The 23,241-nt window shown below is 37.6% G+C and overlaps 1 protein-coding gene across 3 annotated transcripts; it reads right to left on the bottom strand.

Annotated features, from left to right (window-relative positions):
* Positions 1 to 1,362: 1,362 nt before the first annotated feature.
* lrig2 (leucine-rich repeats and immunoglobulin-like domains 2) lies at positions 1,363 to 17,980 on the bottom strand. 3 transcript variants are annotated; one of them, XM_027146916.2, is made up of 18 exons: positions 17,365 to 17,980; positions 16,404 to 16,478; positions 15,762 to 15,896; positions 15,175 to 15,315; positions 14,817 to 14,960; positions 14,464 to 14,607; positions 13,816 to 13,959; positions 13,329 to 13,409; positions 12,525 to 12,596; positions 12,331 to 12,399; positions 11,159 to 11,322; positions 10,147 to 10,458; positions 9,125 to 9,406; positions 8,533 to 8,976; positions 5,900 to 6,052; positions 4,902 to 5,051; positions 4,544 to 4,777; positions 1,363 to 3,893 (listed from the first exon to the last, which is right to left on the bottom strand). In XM_027146916.2, exons 1-18 carry the CDS (start codon positions 17,550 to 17,552, stop codon positions 3,706 to 3,708), a joined length of 3,120 nt encoding a protein of 1,039 aa, XP_027002717.2. In that variant the 5' UTR covers positions 17,553 to 17,980; the 3' UTR covers positions 1,363 to 3,705. The 3 variants fall into 3 exon arrangements, with proteins under 3 accessions (XP_027002717.2, XP_047669640.1, XP_027002718.2); XM_047813684.1 differs by having other exon boundaries at positions 4,544 to 4,786; positions 4,914 to 5,051; XM_027146917.2 differs by having other exon boundaries at positions 4,914 to 5,051; positions 17,365 to 17,979.
* Between the last annotated feature and the right edge of the window lie 5,261 nt (positions 17,981 to 23,241).

The raw sequence follows: 23,241 nt of genomic DNA, 5'->3' as shown, positions 1-23,241 counted from the left end.
AAAGTCATTTTAAATGTATATTGTATGCATGTTTCCAGGTGAAAGATGTACCACTGATGGCTACAATCCCATCTGTAAATAACCTAAAATATCCACCTAAAATAGCTTACATATTAATAAAAAACCACTTCTAACATTTACAGCATTTCACAGACACTCTTATCCAGAGCAACTTAAATTATCTCGTTTTTATACAACTGAGCAATTGGGGGTTAAGGGCCTTGCTCAGTGGCTAACAGTGGCAGCCTGGTGGATTTGGGATCGAAACCCACAACCTTCTGATTGGTAGCCCCACACCTAGCTAACCACTAGGTTACCATATGCCTGACCGAGGTTAATCCGAGGTGCACCTTCATCTGAGTATTCCCTGTTTTTAAATAGTATACTTGTCCCCTACAAAAATGATTCAATGCATCATATACATAATTAAGCCCAAATGAATAAATCTCTCCAGAGCACCACCTTATGGTCTAGTGCGGTAACACTACGTTTTCATACCAATCTCCTGATCCTTCAATTTGCAGTGACTTAATGAGGCACTTCACTGGCACCCAGACAAACCTCTGCTGATTTCATTTGGCGCTCTGTAAATTAGCTTAATCTTCTGCTTAATTAAAGACATGTAAAGACAAGCTGATTTTAAGACCTTCACAGCACATCCCCTCTCCTCTCAAAGCCAAACACTTCTCAGTGAAAACAGCCACCTGGTGTCATGTGTAGCAGTTTAAATTTCACATATTCTGACAAAAAAAAAAAAGGGTTGAAATAAAAAGTCTGAATGCTAGAGAGTCAAGAACGAGCACATCTGCCATAACATACTTCTAACTTAAATCATTTGTGAGGATTAAATTGATAAATTCACCATGGCTGGAGCTCTCCGAAGGCTCAAGATATGTAACTGCACTGCATTTGCTGTGGGCTTTGAAGTTTCATGTAATGCAGTGTTAGTCTGCATAAATATCCCCCCCGAGTTATATAGAAAGGGTGCAGTATGTTGTTGGATGATGACTTCTTGTATGCATCTATTATTGATGACACAGCAGCACAGTTTAGTGGCAGACAGTGGTAGGGGCTTTGATCCCATCCCCAGAATATCCTGCACAGCACTTCACCCATAAGCCTGGAACGAAAACTATCAGGTGAAGTGTTTAGTGAGAGGTAAATGTGTCTAAAAACATTTTTTAAGCCAGCCAACACTTTACTTTTCATAGGAGTTGTTTTGACCCAATTCAGTCATGGTGATACAAAAGTGCTACCTTGCTAACTTGAGCAGCTGCATTTCTTTAGCGTGCAGAAAGAAAGTCATATCAACACTTTCTGGTATCATCATTTAGCTGTAAGAACATAAAGCATCAGCGTGTATACACTTATGTCAGAATTCGCATTTTATTGTTTAATATGCAACATTTTTAAAACAAAGTTCTTTATACATGCTTTACAGAATGTACAGGTACAATAATGGAAAAACAAACAAATAAAAAAAAAAAAAACATTAAAGCAGCACTGGAAGTGTCAAAGCATTAAAGCTAAACTTTGGTTCAATTTCAGAAAAACATTGGTGTGTGAGCTGTGAACTGAATGCAAAATTTCAACAAACTATTAAGAGAAGTTTAGTTCAAAACCCTTTATAACTGTACCATCATGTGTCTTCCGTATAGGACAGAATTTACTTTGCCTTAAATTTCCGACAGTATTATTGTGCAAGTAGTTGTGGTGATATGCTCTACAGCTATTAACTCCAAATCTTAACTGCTCTTAATACCTGGAAATCTTGACATAAAACTCATACATGGGAGCATACATGTTGATCGCTGTTGATATTCATAGAACTGGATGAAACCGTGGTTTTGCTCACAGATTTGTAAAGTGGAATAAAGGATTATGTGCAAATCAAGACAGCACGCTGAAACGAAAGCAATACATTAACCTATGTTCATTAGATTGAAATAATATCCAAATATTAAAACTGATTCAAACTTTTAATAAATACAACAGAACACATAACTGATACATACTGTATCTAGCTGTAGTAACGTAATGCTGTAGTGCATTGCACAATACATACATTTTACAATTACATGTTAGAGTACCTCAGTTTTCTCTCAGTCTTTCATTCTTTTTTCACTCTCATAACTCAGTAACACACACAAACTCTTTGGAACAAATTATCCACCTGTTGGATGTGCAGCATTTATAGGATTGTACCAAGTGTGGGTGAAATCAGACAATCACAGGCAAAAAGAAAGATAGAAAGAATGTGGCGTTCTGTAACGAACGTCTGTCTACGTACTACAGACAGAAAGTGTTAACGTTCAGGACAAAATCGGCCGCTAAGGAGAGGAATCGTTTTGTTTCTGGTCCAAGCTTATTTCATGGTGATATATTTCTGTAAGCTGATTAAAGTAGTGTCCCTCACTACAGCACTGTTAAACTACAGAAGTAGATTTCAGACACATACAATTTAGCAGTGACGGGAATAACAGACCAAACTAAATATATAAGCGCTGGGTTTTTACTTTAAATGGAATTTATCTCTGCGGTCTTGTGCATCATGCTGAAAACGATAACTGATGTCGTCGCTGACATGAACGTACACGATGCTGTCACTAACTCGGATGCCTTAGCAGTGCGGCCATCTTAAACAGTATCACACTGTTAAAAACCTATCTGTGTTACAGATATCGGATCTGGTAATCAGCTCAAGGCCAATTGTACAAATAAAATTCTGAATTCGACAGAGCAATAAACCATGTCTGATACACACTTTAAGTGCCCTATAGGCTTCAAAATGCATGGGAGGAACTGGTACATACATTTATCAGTACAGTGAAGGGAAGAGCCATAGTAATAGCTACAGAACTGGATACAAACAGTCAAAAAATTTTGGAATGCGTCGTATTTGGGGGAAATGTGGCCATGGACTCTATTCCATGTGGAGGACCCTGTAAAACTGCTTTAGCTCGATTGTCAATGTTGCAAAGGTTTTTTTTTTTTTTTTAAAACAAATAGGGAATGAGGTACGCCTGTCTTTGTGAAAAGCACTTTTAAACAAACAGTAACAAACAGGATAGCTTCGTTTTATAATACTGGATAGAAAGCAGGGGAATGGCATCCAACTGTAATAGAGCAAAAAATGTTCCCGGTCACCTTTCTCGATGCAACTAAAAGGAAAAAGTGGAATGCAGAATGGAGAATTGTCTCCATCTCTGACTGTCTGACTGATGACCTCCTTTGTATATTCAACATTTCTCTATTAATTCATAACGACTATTCAACAGAATTAATTCATAAAAGGATTTTTTTTTAAAGCCAGAGCAGCATAAAAGAGGGCTGGCTCAATACTTTGGCATACACATGGGAGTTTGTGTTCACCACAGTAGGGGATGAAAGGGCAAAAAAAATCCTTAAGATAAAAGGCAGAGTGAGAAAGACTCTTTACAAGAAACATTACATTCAGAGTCTTAACTAATAACAGAGGATTAGTGTGCATAGAATCGTGGGGAGGATCATCACCTTGTCCCAGAAAAGGTTGTTCTCAAGAAACACACACCAGCAGGATCCAACGAGGAGACGTGACTGGATGTAAACACAGAAGAAAATAGAATTTGGGTTTCTTTTTTTGACAGAGTACGAGTTTTCTTGGAAGAGGTAGTGGGATTGTAGGGCGCGCTGAGCTGGGCGTAAATGCTGGGTGTTTTTTGGGCTCTATGTGTTCGGTGGGTTGTGATCCTGAGAGTTAGTCCTGTATGAGGCTTCCTCTAGCCCTCCTATTCTATCCTCATGCTCGTTCCCATTAGAGGGACCCGTTGGTGGCTTGTGTACAGTCACTGAACCTTGGGGCAACTCGGAAGAATGAGGGTCTACTCCGCTCCAAAACGATCTGCTTGGAATATCTGCAGAGACACAAACAGGCTGTGTGAGAAAGCAGAATGGGCAGTACGGTGCTGTGATACCGAGTTTGACAGAGGAAAAGACGTTCCATCCCTTCTAACCAAATGGCACAACCATTTTTTCACCCCTGGCACCGAATCACAGATGGACAATGCAATTTTTTTTACATTAGATTTAACAATGGAACAATCCATGTAAACACCTCATGCACTCAAAGGTACATTATGGATGAAAAAAGATGTAAGACAGCTGACGACACTGGCAGACCAGACATCGTACAAACGTCTTTTAAATTAGCCCACAATGAGCAATTTTGTTCTGTATTCTGCTAAAACTATCGGCATTGCATTACATATGTTTGACATTTGTCATTGGTCATTGACTCGGAAATGATTTATACTTCTGGTTAGTATAGCACTTGGGGAAATAAATTAGCCTTAATATTTTTCTTTAGGAATGAGCATTTTATGTTTTACAGCAGCAAGTGTTTGTATAGGAAAACATCTTTTTAAGCCATTAAAAATACTTTTTAAGCCATTAAAAACAAATCTAATGAATATTTATATTTAATTGCATCATGAACTGAGCGCATTACCCCTAGTCATTACCCCAATATATGATCATTTATTTATTCGAGTGTGTGTGCTCTGACCTTTGCTACTGTAGTGGTGTAATACATGGTGTTGGGTCTCTTGCGTGTCTGGGGTGATCAGGTCATGCAGCATTGTATCCTCGTGCTGCCCCTCTCTACCTGTGTCTCTGTGTAGCTGGGCATCCAGAGCATCATCTTCACTCAGATAGGAGTAGTGACAGTAGTCCCGTGTGCGAGAGTAGATGTTAGCGTTGTCGTAACAGTCTGAGCAGATGACCAACGGGGCCGTGCCGCCTGAGAGAGCCGGAGAAGAAATGACAATGTTAGCATCTGTTCTATGCATCAAGTGCTGCATTTTCCTCATGCATTATCCTCATAAATGATTAATAAACGTGTCATCATTTCTGTATGAACCCACATGACCACAGACCATTGGACACGTGCGCCAGATTTTCCCTTGGCTCGCCAGGATGGAAGCTGCTGCGTCCAGCAAACAGAGACCCGACACGATTACTCAGCATCCCACTAGTCTCTGGATCTATCTCTCCCACATCTCCATAACACACACCTATGGCAGAAGAGAAACACATAAATGTATGTTTATCTTAAAAAAAAAAAAAAAAGAATAATCTAAATGAATTGCTGAATTTGGTGTGCTATAAAGCTTGTGATGCTTTGTGTAATATGTCACTGATGTGATAGTATTTCAAATGTTAAAAACAAGCTTATTAACACAAAGGCCAAGTTGGCTACCTTACTATGTATTCCTCAACATTTAGATGTGCTATCGATTGAATCACAAACACAGCTCTATACAAAAATAAATTTAAGAGCCATTATAAATTGTTTCCCAAATTAAGTCCCGAATAAAAAACAACAACAACCCAGATTTAACAAAAATGTATACTCACTGTACACTTTTTTAGGAACACCTGTACATTCATGGAGTCATCTAACTAATAATGTGGCAGCATTGCAATACAAAAAAAACAACATACAGATGGCAGGCTAAGTAACGTTGATATCAAACATCAAAATAAAAAAAACAGGATTCTTGGTTTGTATCTGGCTGATATGTGTGTTGTGCTGCTGCCATATGACTAGCTGACTAGACAACCTCATGAACATGCAGGTGTAAAGGTGTCCCTACTTATGTCAATGATCACCCCACTATATCTACACTCCATTTCTAATTCCCATAGAGGTTTTTTTAGTCCAGAGTTTTTTTTAGTTATTTAGTTCCCAAAGTGTTTTTTTTTAGTCCAGAGAATATATAGGAAAATATATATAAGTAAAAAACGTCTGAGACAAAGTTGTGCACTATAATGTTTAAATGTGCAATGTCACGGTTGCTAATATGTCTGTACACAAAAAAATCAATAAACGTTCTTTTCTGCAGAGAACCCGACACCTTACCATCAGTTCCTTTATGAGCATAGCCATTAGTCAGGGAGGGCATGAGCTGCTGATGACTTCCTGCCTCAGAGTTGCTGTAGCCTTCCTGAGGTTCAGACAGCGTGCCCTGGGATGACAGGTAACTGGGGATGTCCGCTGGCAGATTCATTTCATCTGTAACCCACGGGTTTAATGTTTGTGAACATTAGGAGAAACATAAAGCACAACCTATGAACAGACACAGGCCTAATGACATTTGCTTGTTGTGGTGGTATTTTTCATTGTGTGTGTCTGTGTAATCTGAAGTTAGGAGTGCTAGGTAGAAGACGGGTTTCTTCTAAAGCGCTTAAATGAAACTAATTGGACGTGGATGTTATGTTCTTTATTAAACAGAGACTAAGAAGAGTCCTAATGAGTATGTAGTTTTAACTAGCCCTCTTGGATACCACTACACACAGAGAACCTGTCCAACACGCCATGGAGTTGGCATATTTTTAATACCCTAGACATTACTTGGATATCTGGATAGGAACACTTTTTTCCCCTTTACTCAGTCTACTGTCTATTCAAAGTTCTCACTAATTATTGTTTACAAGCCATCAGGGAGCAATTTGACAATTCCTTCAGGGATTTTTCACACTTCCTCTCAAATTTAGTTATTTCAGTAGAAAGAGCAATGATAAGGAAACATTCATCTTGATTATATAGGAGACCAACTAACGTGTGTATACATCAGACCCACTCACTATGGAGAGCACGTCACGTCGTCGCTGACAGTTGGTATAGATAAAGACATACTGCTGAGGTTATAGTTTTACAGACACCTCGCAGAATCTGCAATAACAATTAATCGCTAATACTTTCAATAGTAATAATAAAAATAATAATAATAATGAGAAATCTCTAAAGTAACATTTAGATTTTTTTTGTCAATTTTCCTGCCCTAAATAAGCCATATGTTTACATATAGACCACAAGAAAAAAGAACTGAATTTACACATATGAATCAGTTCAGAAGTTTAAATACACTTGATTTTTAATACTGTGTGTTGTTCCCTGGATGATCAACCGCTGTATGTTTTATGTTTTTATGAACTGCACACTGTTCCTCAGAAAAATCCTCCGTGTCTTGCACATGATTTGCTTTTCCTGCAACCTCTGCATATTGGACCTCTTTCCAACAGCAATATGGTTCCGAGATCCATCTATTCACACTGAGGGACTCGTAAACGGTTATTATAAAAGGTGCAAACATTCACTCGAGAAGGCAACACACCACATTAGTAGCTAGGGGCATGTAAAGCTTTGAACAGGAGGATCTGTGTAAATCCTTATTATTTTCTTTAAATATCTTGAACACTGTTTCCTTTTAGTACTTCCCTTTAAAAGCTTCAGAAGATATTTACATGTTATCCAAAAGACAAACAATCAAGCATATGGCAACTTTTGAACTGGTTAATTTATGTAAATACAGTTATTATTGTGGCTCGTGGTACAAGTAAACATCTGTTATGTGAAATAGCTTATTCAGGGCAGAACAAACATAATGCAATTCTTATGCTCCCTGTATTTTTTTTTTTTTTTGCAAATTCTGTAGAACTGTATAGATGAACTGAAATGATCTGTTCATGGCAACATTTCATTAGAGCTAATTTCACCAGAACTGGTTTTACTCAAAACATTTCAATAACACAGACAACTGTCTGTCAGAGCCACTGCTATATAATTGTCACATGCACACCCCAGGGCTCCTATTTACAGAAAGATTAGATCAGATATTTTGTGTCCCTTCAACACATTCAGTACTGTAATTATTTCTAATCTCATTATTGGGTGTCACCCTGAAGAGCATGGATTCACTACTGAGCCACTGCTCCACTCGGGCATAAAACAGAATGATCCTCTAAGATTCAGTCGCTTGCATGAAGAAAAACCCTCATCAAGTCAAAGTATTATCAAGTTTATTTTAACTTTGATTCTAAATAAACTTTTGGGATTATTACACACAAATGTTCTGTAATCACTTTTAGGTTTTTAATAACTTTTTAAAAGCTTTGAAGGCTGAGTTAATCTTCCTATTTTAAATTCTCTCTAAAACCCAATCCACCATTATTACTACTCTGTGAATTAACACAGACCAACTGCTCCATGCTTTAGGCTTCATGGCCTTATCCATTTACATGCAACGCTTAGGCTTTATGCATAGTTTCAATTAGGGCTGTCACAGTTTTGTTTTAAATCAGACTAAATTAGAAAATTAACTTCCCTAAAGGGCATACAAAAATAACGTTTTTTAAAAGCTCTGTTTCTGAGTTAACTGTGTACTGGTGAAGTTGTATAAAACTGTGTAATGGGGAAGACTTGAGAAATATCACCCTTATATATTTATGTATTTAAACTTTCTCAGCTGTTTGTGAAAGAGTGAGTGTGCATGTGAGTTGCGCTGAGGAAATACGGCATTGTCTTTACGTGTGCTACTGCAATAAAGACTGAAAGAATATTAATATATAAATAACTTTTTAAATTTTACAGTTACTGTGGCAGCAATGTTTCTGTGCCCTTAGTGAATTATTCTGCCCATCTGCTGGGGAAAAAATAAAAACAATAAAAAGACAAAAACAAAAAAACAAAAAAAAAAAAAAAAAAACACCTACCCGTGTTAGTGATGCTGTAGTCCTCACTCTTGCGTCTCATGTGGTAGATGACTATCACCCAAACCAGAGACGTGCCCACCACACAACACACCACCACCATCACCACAATGCCCACTGTAGTCCAGCCATCCGGGTCGTAGCCACCGCTAGACGTCTCACAGTTAGGAGAGGATGAGACGCTGAGGTAAATGTGTCCGCGCTCTGTGCCGAGTGTGTTGGACATAATGCAGGTGTACTTCCCTGCATCTGCAGACCTGGCATCCACGATAATAAGCAGCTGATTGGCTGCTGCAAAAAAGTGACGCTCCGTCAACAGCAACGGGCCGTCGTCTTTTGTCCAATTCAAGCGGGGAGCGGGGCTCCCACGAGCTATGCACTGTAGAACGGCAGTCTCACCACGTGCCACTGTACGATCCTCTAGAGGGCGCTGGAATGATGGAGTTTCTGTATGGTGAAGGAAAAAAAAGAAATTAGTATATTGCTTTCAAAATTATCCAAAGAATCTGATTTGTGAATGTTTTCATTAGATAAAGACAATGCACACAAATCCTGTTTCAGCATGTTGTGATGTTATTAATTATACGGTGAATACCCAAAACAGTGAGTGTGGCATTAGCTGACAGACTGCCCGCCTCGTTTTTGGCAGTGCAGCTGTACACGCCCATGTCCTCTGCCTTCACGTTGGCGATAAAAAACATGTCGTCTTCTGGCATGACATGCATCCTTCTCTCACGGGCAGCAGGAAAGTTGATGCCCCCATCCTTCTGCCAGGCAATTTGGGGTGGAGGGTGTCCCTCCGCCGCACACTCCAAACGTGCCACGGTGCCAGTCCGGATCGTCAGATCCATAGGAGTCTTCAGGAAGGAGGGCAGCTCTGGAAATAGTGCATACTTAAAGTCAAGGATTCTGTTACAAGACTCAAATATTTTGCTTGTCTAGCTGATTTTATTTTGCATATAACAGGATACACCACCCCAGGCACACACGCAGGCCAAGACACAGCCTTGTTATAATAAAAATAAACAACCCAGATTCCTATTAAACCCTATCTGTATGCATTTGTTTTATGTCCTGCATTTGCAGTTCTGTGATAATCTTATTTGGGCCTGAAATTTTTGTTTCTCAGTGCTGCTTGAGCACAAAAGCCCCTCACACCTCTGAATTACCAAAAGCCAGAATAATCACATTACACTGGCTGGCTCCCCAGAGGGCTACATAATCTTTGCTCCACTGAAATTGGAAATTAAATTATAAGAGTCCAAAAAACAACCACACACATAAAATAGCTAAAGAGCAGAGGCAGAAAGAAAACTTATTTCAAACCAACAAAAGCAAAATCATCTTCCAGTAGCTCAGCATCACCAAAACCCAGAAGGGATGCAGCAAAATATTCTGCTATGATTGACACAGTGAGAAAAGCTTCATATGGTCTATTCATAGAAAGCCTAGGGCTCTTTGATATGTAAACATCACTGCTTGTCATTTGTGACTGAAACATTTCCTAAATCTAAAATTAAATACAGAGCCTAGTTGCAAAGCCGAGACTGCAGTTTAACGCACAATCTCCCATTAAAGGTTCTGCATGCCTCTGTGATGCCTCACGGCTGAACGTACCATTGACAGTCACTTTAGCCTCAGCGGAGTAGTTGGAGCTAAAGTTGTTGGAGATTACGCACTGGTAGCGTCCTTCGTCGGTGAAGTTAACATTAAGTAGATGGAGCATGCTGGTGTAAATGAGCTGCTGGTCCTGGTAGCGTGCATAGTTTTGCACCTGTGTGTCAGACAGCACCTCTTTGTCTTTCCTCCAGGTGGCGTTCATTGAGGAGTCACTAGTGCTGAAGGCAGAGCAGTTGAGAGTGACATTGGTGCCACGCAGTGCCACCACTGTCCTGGGGTTCCCAGTAATCTGTGGCCGAGAGAAGCCATCTGAGGAAAACAGAGGAGTTAAACAAGGACAAAAAGTTTATATTAAGTGGAAAGTTACCATTGAGCCTTTATGTTCCTCAGGCTTAGTTATGGTTTATTTAATTTCCAGCTTCATTTAGACTCGGTGACCCTCCTGTCAGTGGAGGGTGTTCACTTTAAACCTGTGTAGGTGACATCTGAATTTTTCTACTTTTTACCTCTAGAAAAGCCTCTCAAAATCTTACTAAAAGAGGTTTGAAATTATTGGATCAGCACAGGCACTTAAAAAAAATAACAAATAAAAAAAATCTGGCTGTAGTTCAGTGCCTAGTTTTTAAAAGCATGAGCATCATGGATGGCATCATTGATTAGATCCCCTGCTGCCGTTTATTACAGCCAACTACAATGATTTATGCAAGTTATTTATGTGAAGGCAGTTTGTCGAGAAAGAAACGGCTTTACAGATTTTTAAACAGATGTTATATTACATTCTTCCTTCTCTGGCTGGGCAATTAGGCAGTAGTCCTTTTATTTGCTGCTAAAATTTCAGAACAATTATTGTGATCCGTTTAGAGCTCATGGCTGGAGTTAAAAGTGGCAGCATGAAACGCTAATAAAACAGAACCGCTTCAACCTGAACTAACCTATAACCAGGACTTGAATAGGATCACATCACATATAACACTGGAAGTACAGCAGTGATGTACGAGATCTCACTCACCACAGACAAATCCTTGCTGGGGGACACTAAAGACACTCCTGCCTGCCAATGGGGCAGGATATGCACACACAGCGGTGCATGGTTGCTGAAAAAGGCTGTCAATTAGCCACCGGCTGAGCCACTTCAGATTGCAGTCACAGAGGAGACCGCTGGTGTTCAAATAACTAAAAAAAAAAAGTCAATTAAAGGACATTGTTCTTTACAGAGTTTCTTCTGCATCAGATCTATAGCTTTATGTGCTTTTCAGACTATAAACAAACAAACAAATAAATAAGCAAGCAACAACACAGACACAGCTACTGGTGTGGTCTTGGGAATGGATACAAATTGTTAGAAAGCATTGAATAATAAACTGTTGCTAACTTAATCTAATGAAGTACTTGCCATTAACAATCTAGCTGCTATTTTGTGTCATTGTATTTTAGTATGTAAAAGACAACAGAAAAATACCTTTATACATGTCTAAAGATATACACAGTGAGGTGAACCAAGAAGACACAGAGACATTAAAAGGACTTGAGTTTTTAGAAACCAGATGCCAAAACTTTACTTTCTGAACATTTAAAAAAAAAAAATAATCTATTAGTAAATGAACAATTTACATTAGGTAATAAAACACTAGTCTGTTCTCCTTTCTTCCTTTCTTAACTGCTTTCTCTATAAAAGGAAATAGTGCTTTGGGATAGTTTAGATAGATCCTTTTACTAAATCATATAAGTACTACATGCACATCATATATTCAATGTTGAAACGGTCCCTCCACAATCTATTGTTATTTATCTGGGAGTTATTTTTCTATGATTACTATAAATTAATGACAACATTTGCAATGCAACATTTTTTATGGAGGGTTTCTGCAGAAAACTACTGGACTTGGCTACTAGTGAAGACATATGTAATTACTTTCTATGTTAGCTGTACTCAGGTTTGATGCCCATGAATCAAAGATGGCTTTAGCTGAATACATGATGTGTCTTGGCTGAAATCTGTAGAAAATCTGCAGTTATTTAAAAACAATTTAAAGCTCCTCCAAATATCAAGTTTGCTTGATTTTGCATTAATTTCTATTTATCTCTTTCTATATAACCTTGCATGGTAATGTGTACATGCTGCTTGTATAGGACTTTACAGGACAATAACCACACCATATTTAAGAAATAATAAAGACTTACAGGGACTTCAGTTTTAAGTGAGACAATGCCTCAGGGTGAATAGAGATGATCCGGTTCTTACTCAAATCTCTGAAGACACAAAGAAAACCTCAATGGAGATTAAAACAGACATTTAAAGAAGTAGATATCCCATGTTATACTTTGAACAAAGTATAAACATCTACAAGCTATAAAGATCTTGTAATGAAACATACAGATGCTCTAGTTCCTTGGGACCCTCAAAGGCCTTCTCTGTGATGGTTCTGATGTTGTTCCTCTGAAGTACTCTGAAAACCACACACACAGAACTTTATGTTTTTTGCTTCTGTAAACATGGGGAGCATGTGTGCAGGCATTTGCATAGGTCTGCTTTCAGACATTGACCAGAATGTGAATGTCCAGTAGGGGAAAGAAAATGACACACTAAATGAAAGTCTTCATACTGCATGACTAAAGCTCATAAATCAGTACTTCTGTTTTACAACTAGGGAAACGCGAACACTGATCAGAATTTCCATATCGAAAGTCTTAATTATGTCCATATAGCTGCTCAAGCCGTTAACAGTAAGTAATCACTACAGGAAAGCATTACAGGAAACATTATCATTTTAAAGCAAAGGACATCATACAGCACTAATCCAAGCTAAACAGAGATTAGAAGCAGATTGATACTACTTCCTTCTAGCATCTATTAGGTTATCAGTTATTAGGTGATTAAAGCTCCAGCTAGGAAACTGTTAGATTCCCCCCCCCCCCCAAAATTGACACACATATACGTATATATACACACGTATACATACATACATATACAAGTATAAATATCTTGTATTTCAGTATAATTTACCGAGCCCCTACTGCACACTGTATCCCAAACACTTCAGCTAGCTAAGTTAAACACCAAATTAAATCCATTAAAACAGAAACATAATCCTTAATACGTCACTAAGCAGCAACATTAAGCTGTAACATACTGCTACAGAATTCTACAATTCTACACATAAAGAAAAAGGACCACTTACAATGTGTTGAGGTTTTTCATTCCAGCAAACAAACTGACTGTGTCCTCAATAACAAGAGAGATGTCATTGCTGCGGATATCCCTGGAGGGGAAAAAAGAAGACAAGTCAGCGCTAAAAGAAAAGTTTGATGTTACTAAAACAATCAGACTTCAAGTCTCCTTTTCAGCACCAGGTAAATGATTATGTGATCATCCAAGTAGAAACTGTTTTCCACCAACACCAAGACTGATTTTATGAAGATTATTTATTCTTATACACTGATCTCAGTTGGTTTGTGAGGATTATGATGAGGTGCTCTCATGGTAATGTTATTTCAGCCACATTAGTAAGACAGGAAATAGACTGCATGATCATGCTGGCATTTTGTAAATTACTGTTTTTTTAGTATAGAATAAAAAGTCTGTGTGTGTGATCATGGTGTAGCAATCTGTGAGAAACAATTTGAGAGAGAGAGAGAGAGAGAGAGACAGGACAGACAAGTTCTTACAGAATGCGAACGTTTGCCAGGTTGTCGAAAACTCCTTCCCCCAGGTGCATAATGCGATTTTCACCCAGATTTAGATTCTGCAACAACCCGAGGCTAGAGAAAGCCCAGTCCTCCAAACGACTCAAGTGATTATGGGACAGATCTCTGATAAACACACACATCCACACCCACAGGACAATGATTAAAAGGAGCCACTAAGCTTTCATAATTAGCAACTCATTCAATCTAATCTTAAAATTGCACATCTGAAGGATCTGTTTGATCCCAAGTAATATATTCCAACATGTTTCCATGTAATTAAGAAAAAACTCAAAGCTAGATTGATTTATTGATGGGGCAGCCCAAAACATATATTTAAAAAATATTTAAATTAATTAATTACTATGAAATGTGGAGACAATTAAGAACTTACCCAATGTACCTAATGAACATAAGTAACCAGAATGACCAAGAGTCTCTCTCAGCTGAAATCATGCTTTATTTTTAGACTGTAATGAATTTAGCTTTACATATTTGTTACATACTTGCTTGTGTTGACTGTTCATTGACATCCCCAACTACTGACTAACTGCCCTCAGGGTTTCATTATGAGAGTTTCATTGTAGGAGAAAAATTGCCCTAAAGCACTGGGATGTGCGCATGACTCACAGATCTTCCAGGCGGCGGCAGAACTCCCAGGCGTCGGCTCGGATGAGACCAATGTTATTGTGGCTGAGTCGGAGTACACGAAGCATATGCAGGCCGTACAGCCAACCCTTATTTAACTCAGTGAGGTTATTGTGTTCCAGCTCCCTGTAGAGACAAACAAACACTATATACTAACCCAAGAGTTAGCAACATTTAAGAAAACACTACACAGGCTTGATCAATCTCAGTCCTGAAGGGCAGGAGAAGAGTACACTGTTTGTGTTTTTTCCCTCTCAACACAAATGCATCTGATTAACCTCTCTTAATTTTAATGAATCCTGAAATCTGACATGTGCAGTGTAGAATCTACTTACAGTTCTTCCATATCAGCAAGTCCAAAAAGAGCTCCATCCATCAGCTTTGTGATGCCATTTCTCTGCATCTTCAGAGACTTTAGAGCCTTCAGTTCCTTAAAGATTAAACTGTCTACAACTCTGATCTTATTGCGTTTTAACTCCCTAAAACAAGACAAGATGAAACTCAGAGCATATTTATCCCAGGATACTAAAAACAAGCAATAGCGGTAGTAATGAGTAAGCATCTCTTAAAAAGTGTTTATATGATTTAATGAGAATTTTAAAGTGAAGAGATGCTTTAAGGTAAATGTTAAGCTAGTATCAACTATTTATTATTCAGTGCTATAACAGCACAATGAAACTCGAGTCTACTTACAGAATTTGCAGTTGAAATAGGGTGAAGACTTTAGTGGGCAGTAGTGATAGACGGTTCCTGTTAATCTTCAGCACCAGCAGCGAGCTGATGTTGTTAAAGCAATCTGGTTCTAGATAGCTGATTTTGTTGTTGCTCAGATTCCTGAATCCACAGACCAGAAAAATTATTGATAAAATGTTCAACAACAAAAAATAAAACTGCAAAAAAAACAAAAACAAAAAAGACTAATTTGAATGAATGTAAAAACTTTACAGCTTTAACATGATACAACAAATGAAATCATTTTGGAGCAATTAAAACAGGCTAATTTTTAATGCTCCATAACAACTCAAATTAATGTCTTTTTAATGTATCGACATAATAGAATGTAGTATAATCAGTACGTAGTTCTTCATGACTTAACTAGGGTTATAAGTTAATGACTTAACTACGGCTATAAGAGCTAAAATGCCAGAGTCGTCTTTATTAACAGCAGATTGCAAATATTGTTTTGCCTTTACTTTGTCTAGAATTGATTATTTTACTAAAATCTGTGGTATTAGTATTAGTGTGGTAAAAGATCGGGAGGAAAAAGGGTGTAAATGTACAGGTATTTCAGCTGCATAAGAGGAAATGATCCAGCTTTCAGCTCGGATATAGAGTTGGAGCTCAGATCCAGGCTTTCCAGGACTGAATAGGGCAGAAGCTGTTCGGCCACCACTTCAGAGATTCGGTTATAAACCCTGAACACACAAACAAAAAAGAGAAACATCACTGTCCCTAATCTGGGTCATTCCAGTCAGCTCAATAATTATCTAAGCATTGCATCTGTTTTAAATGACAAAGCTATCAGAACAGATTAGTTCTTTTCACACACCAGAACAAATGATTCATTCAGTAAAGTGTCCCTCCCCTTCCCAATTTGGTTATTCACCAGTGTTCCCACCCACCAGTGAGCATGACTGCTACTGACCAAGTAGGGTGATTGCTAGCAAGTGCTTTTGCTGAGACACGACAAGCCAGTCACTGCATCTTTGCAAAATGCTCCCCATGCTACATCACAATGCAGAGATAACATTTGCCCATGATTGCTTAGTGTCATGTTAAGTGACCGGAGAGAGAAATGACATCCACTCCAACCAAGAGCGAGGCAGCTTTACTCTCTCTGACTCGAGGTCATGAACAGCTGTGGCATCTTTAGGGTTTAAATCAACAAATCGAACATTAAGAGTGATTGAAGAGATACTTACAAGGACAACACAGTGATGTTTGATGAAACATCTCCAAGAAAAGGCACACCTGAGAGCTCATTATGATTCAAAGACCTAAAAATCAAAGAACAGGATGAACTTATGAACGGAAGTAACACAAAGACAAGTTGAGGACAGTATGCTAAAATAGACCTGTTAAAAGAACTGCACTTTAGTATGGTTAATTTTTTTTTAAACTTGTACAAACGATGGCACTAACAATCAAATCTGCACAGAAATGAGCAAAAATAGACCAGAAAACAAAGACTTACATACAAACTTTCACACCTGATTCAAAATACTGATTTGAGCATAACTAATAAATCAGCTTCATTCAGGTCATACACCTCAATCCTTTATAACAATACATTCAAATCACACTGATTTACCAAATACACCTAAACGTCCAATCATGTGGTAGCCTAGGGGTTAAGGTGTTGGGCTACCAATCAGAAGGTTGTGTTTTCAATTCCCAGGTCCACCAAGCTGCCACTGTTGGGCCCCTGGGCAAGGCCCTTAACCCTCAATTGTATAAAAATAAGATAATGTAATAAATGGTTCAGGATAAAGGTGTCTAAACGCTGTAAATGTAAATAAAACTGTCTAATTCAGCATCATGACTCAAAAAGCGATTGAAACAAAGAAATGAAGACTTTATACTGAAGCTGAACATAACTGAAGGTTTATTGTTGTGATATCAGTTTTGTGTCACGGTTTAGTAGAATTTGAAGCTTCTACATGACTAACAGCGCTATGATGTAAATATTTTCACAGATTTATAACCACGCAAAAAAATACCGGGTAACTAAAAGGGTAGCAAGCCGTAGAATAAACCAAGCAATGTTTTAAATACAATGCTTCTGTGTGTGTGTGTGTGTGTGTGTGTAAGTAATAGCGTTAGCTACGAGCTCTACAGCAGGCCAACCTTCAAAACATGTAAACAACTGGGCCTGTGACTTACACATGAGTGACCCATGCTGGGATTCCCACAGGAGGATCAGACAGCGTTTTCCGACTACAGTCCAAAAGTTTGGTTCCGTCTGAAGTTTCTGAACAGATACAGGCTGCCGGACACAGGTCCAGACCCACAGCAGCACTCAGTAACATCATAAACAGGGCCTGGGGGAAGAAGGGCCACGACGCCGCCATTTTGAATATCACTTACTAACCGTTTTTTTTTTTTTTTTTATTTACGGTATTAATAGGAGAAACCGGATAAGAATAAGTTTATAACGCCTCTAAATCAGAGCGTGTGTTCCAGTCATATCGACTGCTATAACAAATCTGTTCCGAAATAAAACCAGAGCATCTCTGATCCATGGCTGGTGTTTTTTTTCCCGTCCTTTCCGCTGGAATTCCTTCTTCTTCCGCCTTCCAGTCTGCAGCAGCTCCAATAACCTCAGCCCAAACCAAGTACCAAAGTCCCTGTTAATAATTCATCATATATCATCTTATTCTAAAGTAACATCACCAGTCGCTTAAAAAACAAAACGCTTTTCCACGACTTTTTCCTCAAAGGAAAAAAGAAAAGAGCTTTTTTTTCCTCTCCAAGACGACGTCCCTCAGTTCGCGCATGCGCACTGCAGTTTAAGGTTTACTAAAAACATGTTTATATTAAATCTCTTTATCACCCTGAACATCTAAGTACTTAAACTAATTTCATACTTTTTACATATAGTTCTGATATCAATAAGGTTCCTTTTGTGAATGAACAAAATTAGGCTGTCATTGTACTTTTGTACTGTATTTATTATGTGTATTATTACTGAACATGGACTTGGAAATGTGGAAGCTTAAGTTTTGTAATGTAAAGGATCCACTTCTTTTTTATCTGCTCATTGGAAGTAAAAGGTTTGGGTCATAAATGTGAAAAAATAGAATATAGTGTCTGAGCTTAAAAGGAACTCGTACAGCTATGTGAGACCTATATTGCTATTTATTATAGATATATGATAATACTAATAATTATTCAATTTGATTAGGCCCACAGGTTTGTATACTGAGTTCTGAATTAAATCGTATTAAGGTTTCATATTAATATTTCTAGAGATTTCCAGCTCCAGTTGCCAACTGCATGTGGTCTTTTGCATCAGTACAACATTTGTCAGACTGTATATTTATAATCACAACCTCCAGTGTCACCCATATGAGGATAAGGTTCCCCATTGAGTCTGGTTCCTCTCAAGGTTTCTTCCTTCCATTCAAAGGAGTTTTTCCTCTCCACTGCCGCCTGAGTAACCACAGACTAGCTCAGTGGGGATAAATACAAACACATTTAAATCTATCTAATATTAATCTTGATTTTTGTATTATATTAATCATTATATTATTCTTTATAATAACATTTTGTTCTATGTTTGTGTTCTGTAAAGCTGCTTTGAGACAATGTCAATTGTTAAAAGTGCTATACAAATAAATTTGAATTGAATTGAATATTTCCCTAACCTGGTTACAACCACTGATACCTATGAAGAACCACCATTTACCCCATTGGTCACTGTTGTTTATTGTTTATTGGGTCCATTTTCTGTTCTTGGTCTATTTGACCAGTATAGTCATTAGAGATGCAACAATACAGTTTAGCCCACTATGCAAAACGTACCTCGATTTTTTTGCTCAAGGTTTTCAGTTTGCACAGGCCATATATATATATATATATATATATATATATATATATATATATATATATATATATATATATTTTGGTACAACATTCTTAGGCGTTTTAGTACATGCTATACAGTACAGAAAATTCCAGTTTTATTCGACAACTATTTCTTTATTTGATATTTGATGAAACGTTGCCATGCAGGCTCACACAGAAAACCAATTCAGAGATAAATATGAGAAATTTAGTGCATTGAAACTATATGCAAAACTGAAAATACTGCACTTCACAAACATGTAATGAACCGTGGATACAGTACCGGTTCAATAGTATATTGAGGATTGTGGCATCCATAATAGCCATCACAGTTATGGACACTTGGTGGCAGCAATACACCAACGAGCATAAAACCCACCATGCAGTCCAAGAGGAAACAGTTGTCCTTAAAAGTTTCCCTGAAAGAAATTGTAAACATTGGCATTTATTTGGAAAATTTAACTGATAATGCAAAATAATTGTCTCTAATTTAAGGATAGTGGTCACGTGAAGTCATTAATTATCACATAGTTGTTTGACTCCTTTTTAAAATCTAAAGATAATTGATCATCTAAACAACCCTGATCAAAAGTTTACATATCCTTGAATGTTTGGCCACATTATAAACACACAGGCTGATACACAGGGGTTTAAATGGCTATTAAAGGGAAGTTTCCACACCTGTAACTCATTGTAATTTTTATTATATTGTAATTAGTGTCTGTACATAAATCGTCAGTGAGTTTCTCAGCTCATGAGGTGATGCACTGACTTGGCTAGGTACTGCACCATTGGGAAGACAAAAAAACAATGAACCTGCATAATAAGGTAGTTGAACTTTATAAAGAAGGAAAAGGATATAAAAAGATATCTCAACACTTCCAGTCAGTACTGCTCAAACATTGAAAAAGAGGTAGAAAATAAGAGGGTCTGTTGATACTAAGCCACGTTCATGTAGAAAGATTTCACCTACTACAGCCTGTTTAAGATAGAATAAGAATGAATAAGCCATGAACAACTGCGAGAGACATACAAGCTGCTCTGGAAAAAAGTGGTGTTGTTTCAAGAAGCACAATAAGCAGGTACCTGAACACAAATGACCTGTTGTTATTGTGCCCATACAAGCCTAAAGTACAAATACACCATCCCCACTGTAAAGCATGGTGGTGGACCACTTATATTTTAGGGCTGTGTGAGCACAGGGAAGATAGTAAAATTTGATGGAAAGATGAATGCAGCACATCACCAGAAAACACTGACAGACAATTTGCATTCTACAGCATGAAATTTGTGCATGAGACGCTCAACATGACAAAGATCCAAAGCACAAGGCAAGGTTGACCCTCCAATGGCTACAGCCAAAAAAGGTGAATGTTCTGGAGGCCATTACAGTCTCTTGACCTCAATATCATTATGCCACTTTGGGGAGATCTTAAACATGCAGTTTCTGCAAGAAAACCAAGAAGGCAAGAACCATTTTTCCAAGAAGAATGGGCAGCTATTCCATCTCAGAGAATTAAAAACCTCATACACAATTATTACAAAAGACTGCATGCCATCATTAATGCTATAGGAGCAATACACAATATTAAGAACTAAATGTATGTAGACTTTTGAACAGGAATTATTTTCTTTTGTTATGTTTTGTTTTTGTCATTCTGTTATGATTTACATAATAACTTATTAGTCTTATAAGAAATCAAATGAGTTTTGCCTTCTCACGGTTTCTTTAAAAAAAATGGTACACGTCTTACAAATTCTCGTACATTATGCAAACTTCTGAGCACAACTGTGTTTGTGTCTGTGCATAATTGCTTATCGTGTATTTTAATAACTAGTGCTCATGAACACACATACTAAGATCATTCAATAAATAGCTCTTGATTCTCATAGATGAAATCTCAATAAATTTTAGATAATGGACAAAGAAATGTGTAGAATAATTTAAACTAAAACGGTACATTTCCTAAAGAAAATGTGAATTGCACGTGGCAAGTTCCTCTCATTGTGCTGAGTGTTTTGATAAGTCACATGTCCATGTTGTGCTAAATTTTTTATTTCGGTAGAATTTCAGGAATTTCACATTCATTTCTATGGGACTTTTTTGGCCGCTTTTTCGTCCGCTGTGTGAACATCGTTGGTCGGATCACTTATAAAAACCATAGCACACCTCTCCTCAATTATTATTATTATTATTATTACGTAACTTGTCCCGCAGCTTTTGTCCTAGACGCGGGACAAGTTACGTAATAATAATAATAATAATAATAATAATAATAATAATAAAATAAGTATGCAAGAGAATAAGAATGTGCTTTGCAAGCACATTAATAAACTGGTGTTGATATAAATAAACAGACAGAGAAAGCATGCCTGGCATTTTATACAATTGATTCTAAAATACCAATCCCAGTTTCTCAGATGATTGCAGAACTTTTCAGAGAACTGACTGCAATATTGAAGGTGTGGGTACCAATTACCAACCAAAAGTTCAATCCATAGGATAAACACTGATGAAAATTTAAACACCCAATATTGTAAAGGCATTTTTAGAGAAAAACAACACATGCGGTTAATCTCCTCTTGTTTCTTGTTAATGAATTATACTAGGTCTATATGAAGAACCAAATAAAAACGTGTGATGTTCAGGTGGATACATTTTTCATCGGCAAAAGAAATTAATAGATAAATAATAAAAAGATAACATTTGTCATTTCAGACTTTTTTTTTTACCAATATTTAAATTAAGAATTGGAAACAACATGGAAATGAAAGGTGTTTAGTTCTTATTCAAATCATAAACTTGTTTAGTCACTCAATTTGCATCTATGATCTGGATCTGTGATAACTTTGCTAGTTTAGTTAGAGATAACAGGATTTCATGGTGTAAATGAAAAACCAGGAACTGCAATGTAGAACATAAGACTACTGCAGCTTTATATTGACGTACAATGTTACAAACAAGGCAGGAAATGCACAGACTGGAATTTGATAGGGCCAGAAGCTACTCTTTAATGCATGCTTTCTGGTGGGCAGCACCATGACAGGGGGCTACAGGGAGGTGGGTGTAGTAATAGTACCTTCCTGGTTATTTGAGAAGTGAGCATTCACTGACATCTATAACTGCAGGGTAAGACTCCACTGGAGGGTCATGTGGGCTTAGTAGACCAAGCAGAAACATCAAGGCCACCACTCTCCTCCAGGAACAAACTACAAATTGCTTTAATAGAAACACATGTATTAAATGATTTGCTGTGTTTAATTTCCATCATTAAATTACCTATGCATGTACAACCCAGGTCATGGTGGATCTGGAACCTATTACAGGAACACCGAGCATGAAGCAATTTACTCTGGCTAGGATGTCCATCACACAGCACCAAGCACACACATTCATACACTCATTCACAAATAGGGACAATTCATATGCTGCCATATTGTTGGAAGGTGGGTGGGAGGAAACCATAGAACCTGTGGGAAATATGTACAGTATGAGCTGCCAAAAGAAACCTTTATACTAATAAGATTTACATTGAATCCCTTTAAGAGAATGTGACATGGTGATATTGAAACCACTTTTAAACCAAAATGAATGTTTTGTGTGCTGTGGTTGCAACAATTACAAAAAATGAGACTTCTTGCACAAGAGCACAATCAATATATAAGAAGACATTGTAAAATCGTTTAGTGTTAAATGAGCCAGCGATTATGGTGAGAGTCTTTCCCACTAACTGACTAGACAGTGTTTGAATAGACAGGGCTTTTTGTGAATATTTAAACAACACCTACGCTTTAGGCACACAAAGGAATGAGGTTTAGTTTTTGCCTAAAGCTGTTATGTTTTTAAACTTAAAGTTGAAGCGTACCCTTAGGTCTTTGCATGCCTAAAAGGCCCAGACATGTTGATCATCTTTACTGACACATACGTTTTTTTCTCACATCTCCTCCTATATAAAATGCAGTGGTACAAAAGAAATCCTTATAGGCTATACAACAAGACCAAATATTTTAGACACCGTAATCTATTTAAAACTCAAAGAACATACATATTTGCTGGTATTTGATAGGGATCTTAGTATCTTGCTAGCTGAGGTGGCCTATGATAAACCTTTATTTGTTAGCTCTAATTTCCAGATGCTAGATAGGGATAGCAAAAGTGAGAACAGTGTAGTTCCTTTAAGAATAAGTCTTAAT

Source organism: Tachysurus fulvidraco, chromosome 5 (assembly GCF_022655615.1).
Source record: "Tachysurus fulvidraco isolate hzauxx_2018 chromosome 5, HZAU_PFXX_2.0, whole genome shotgun sequence".
NCBI classification, from domain to species: Eukaryota; Metazoa; Chordata; class Actinopteri; order Siluriformes; family Bagridae; genus Tachysurus; species Tachysurus fulvidraco.
The sequence above is the reverse complement of the archived record's forward strand: the minus strand, read 5'-3'. Positions and strand labels throughout refer to the sequence as shown.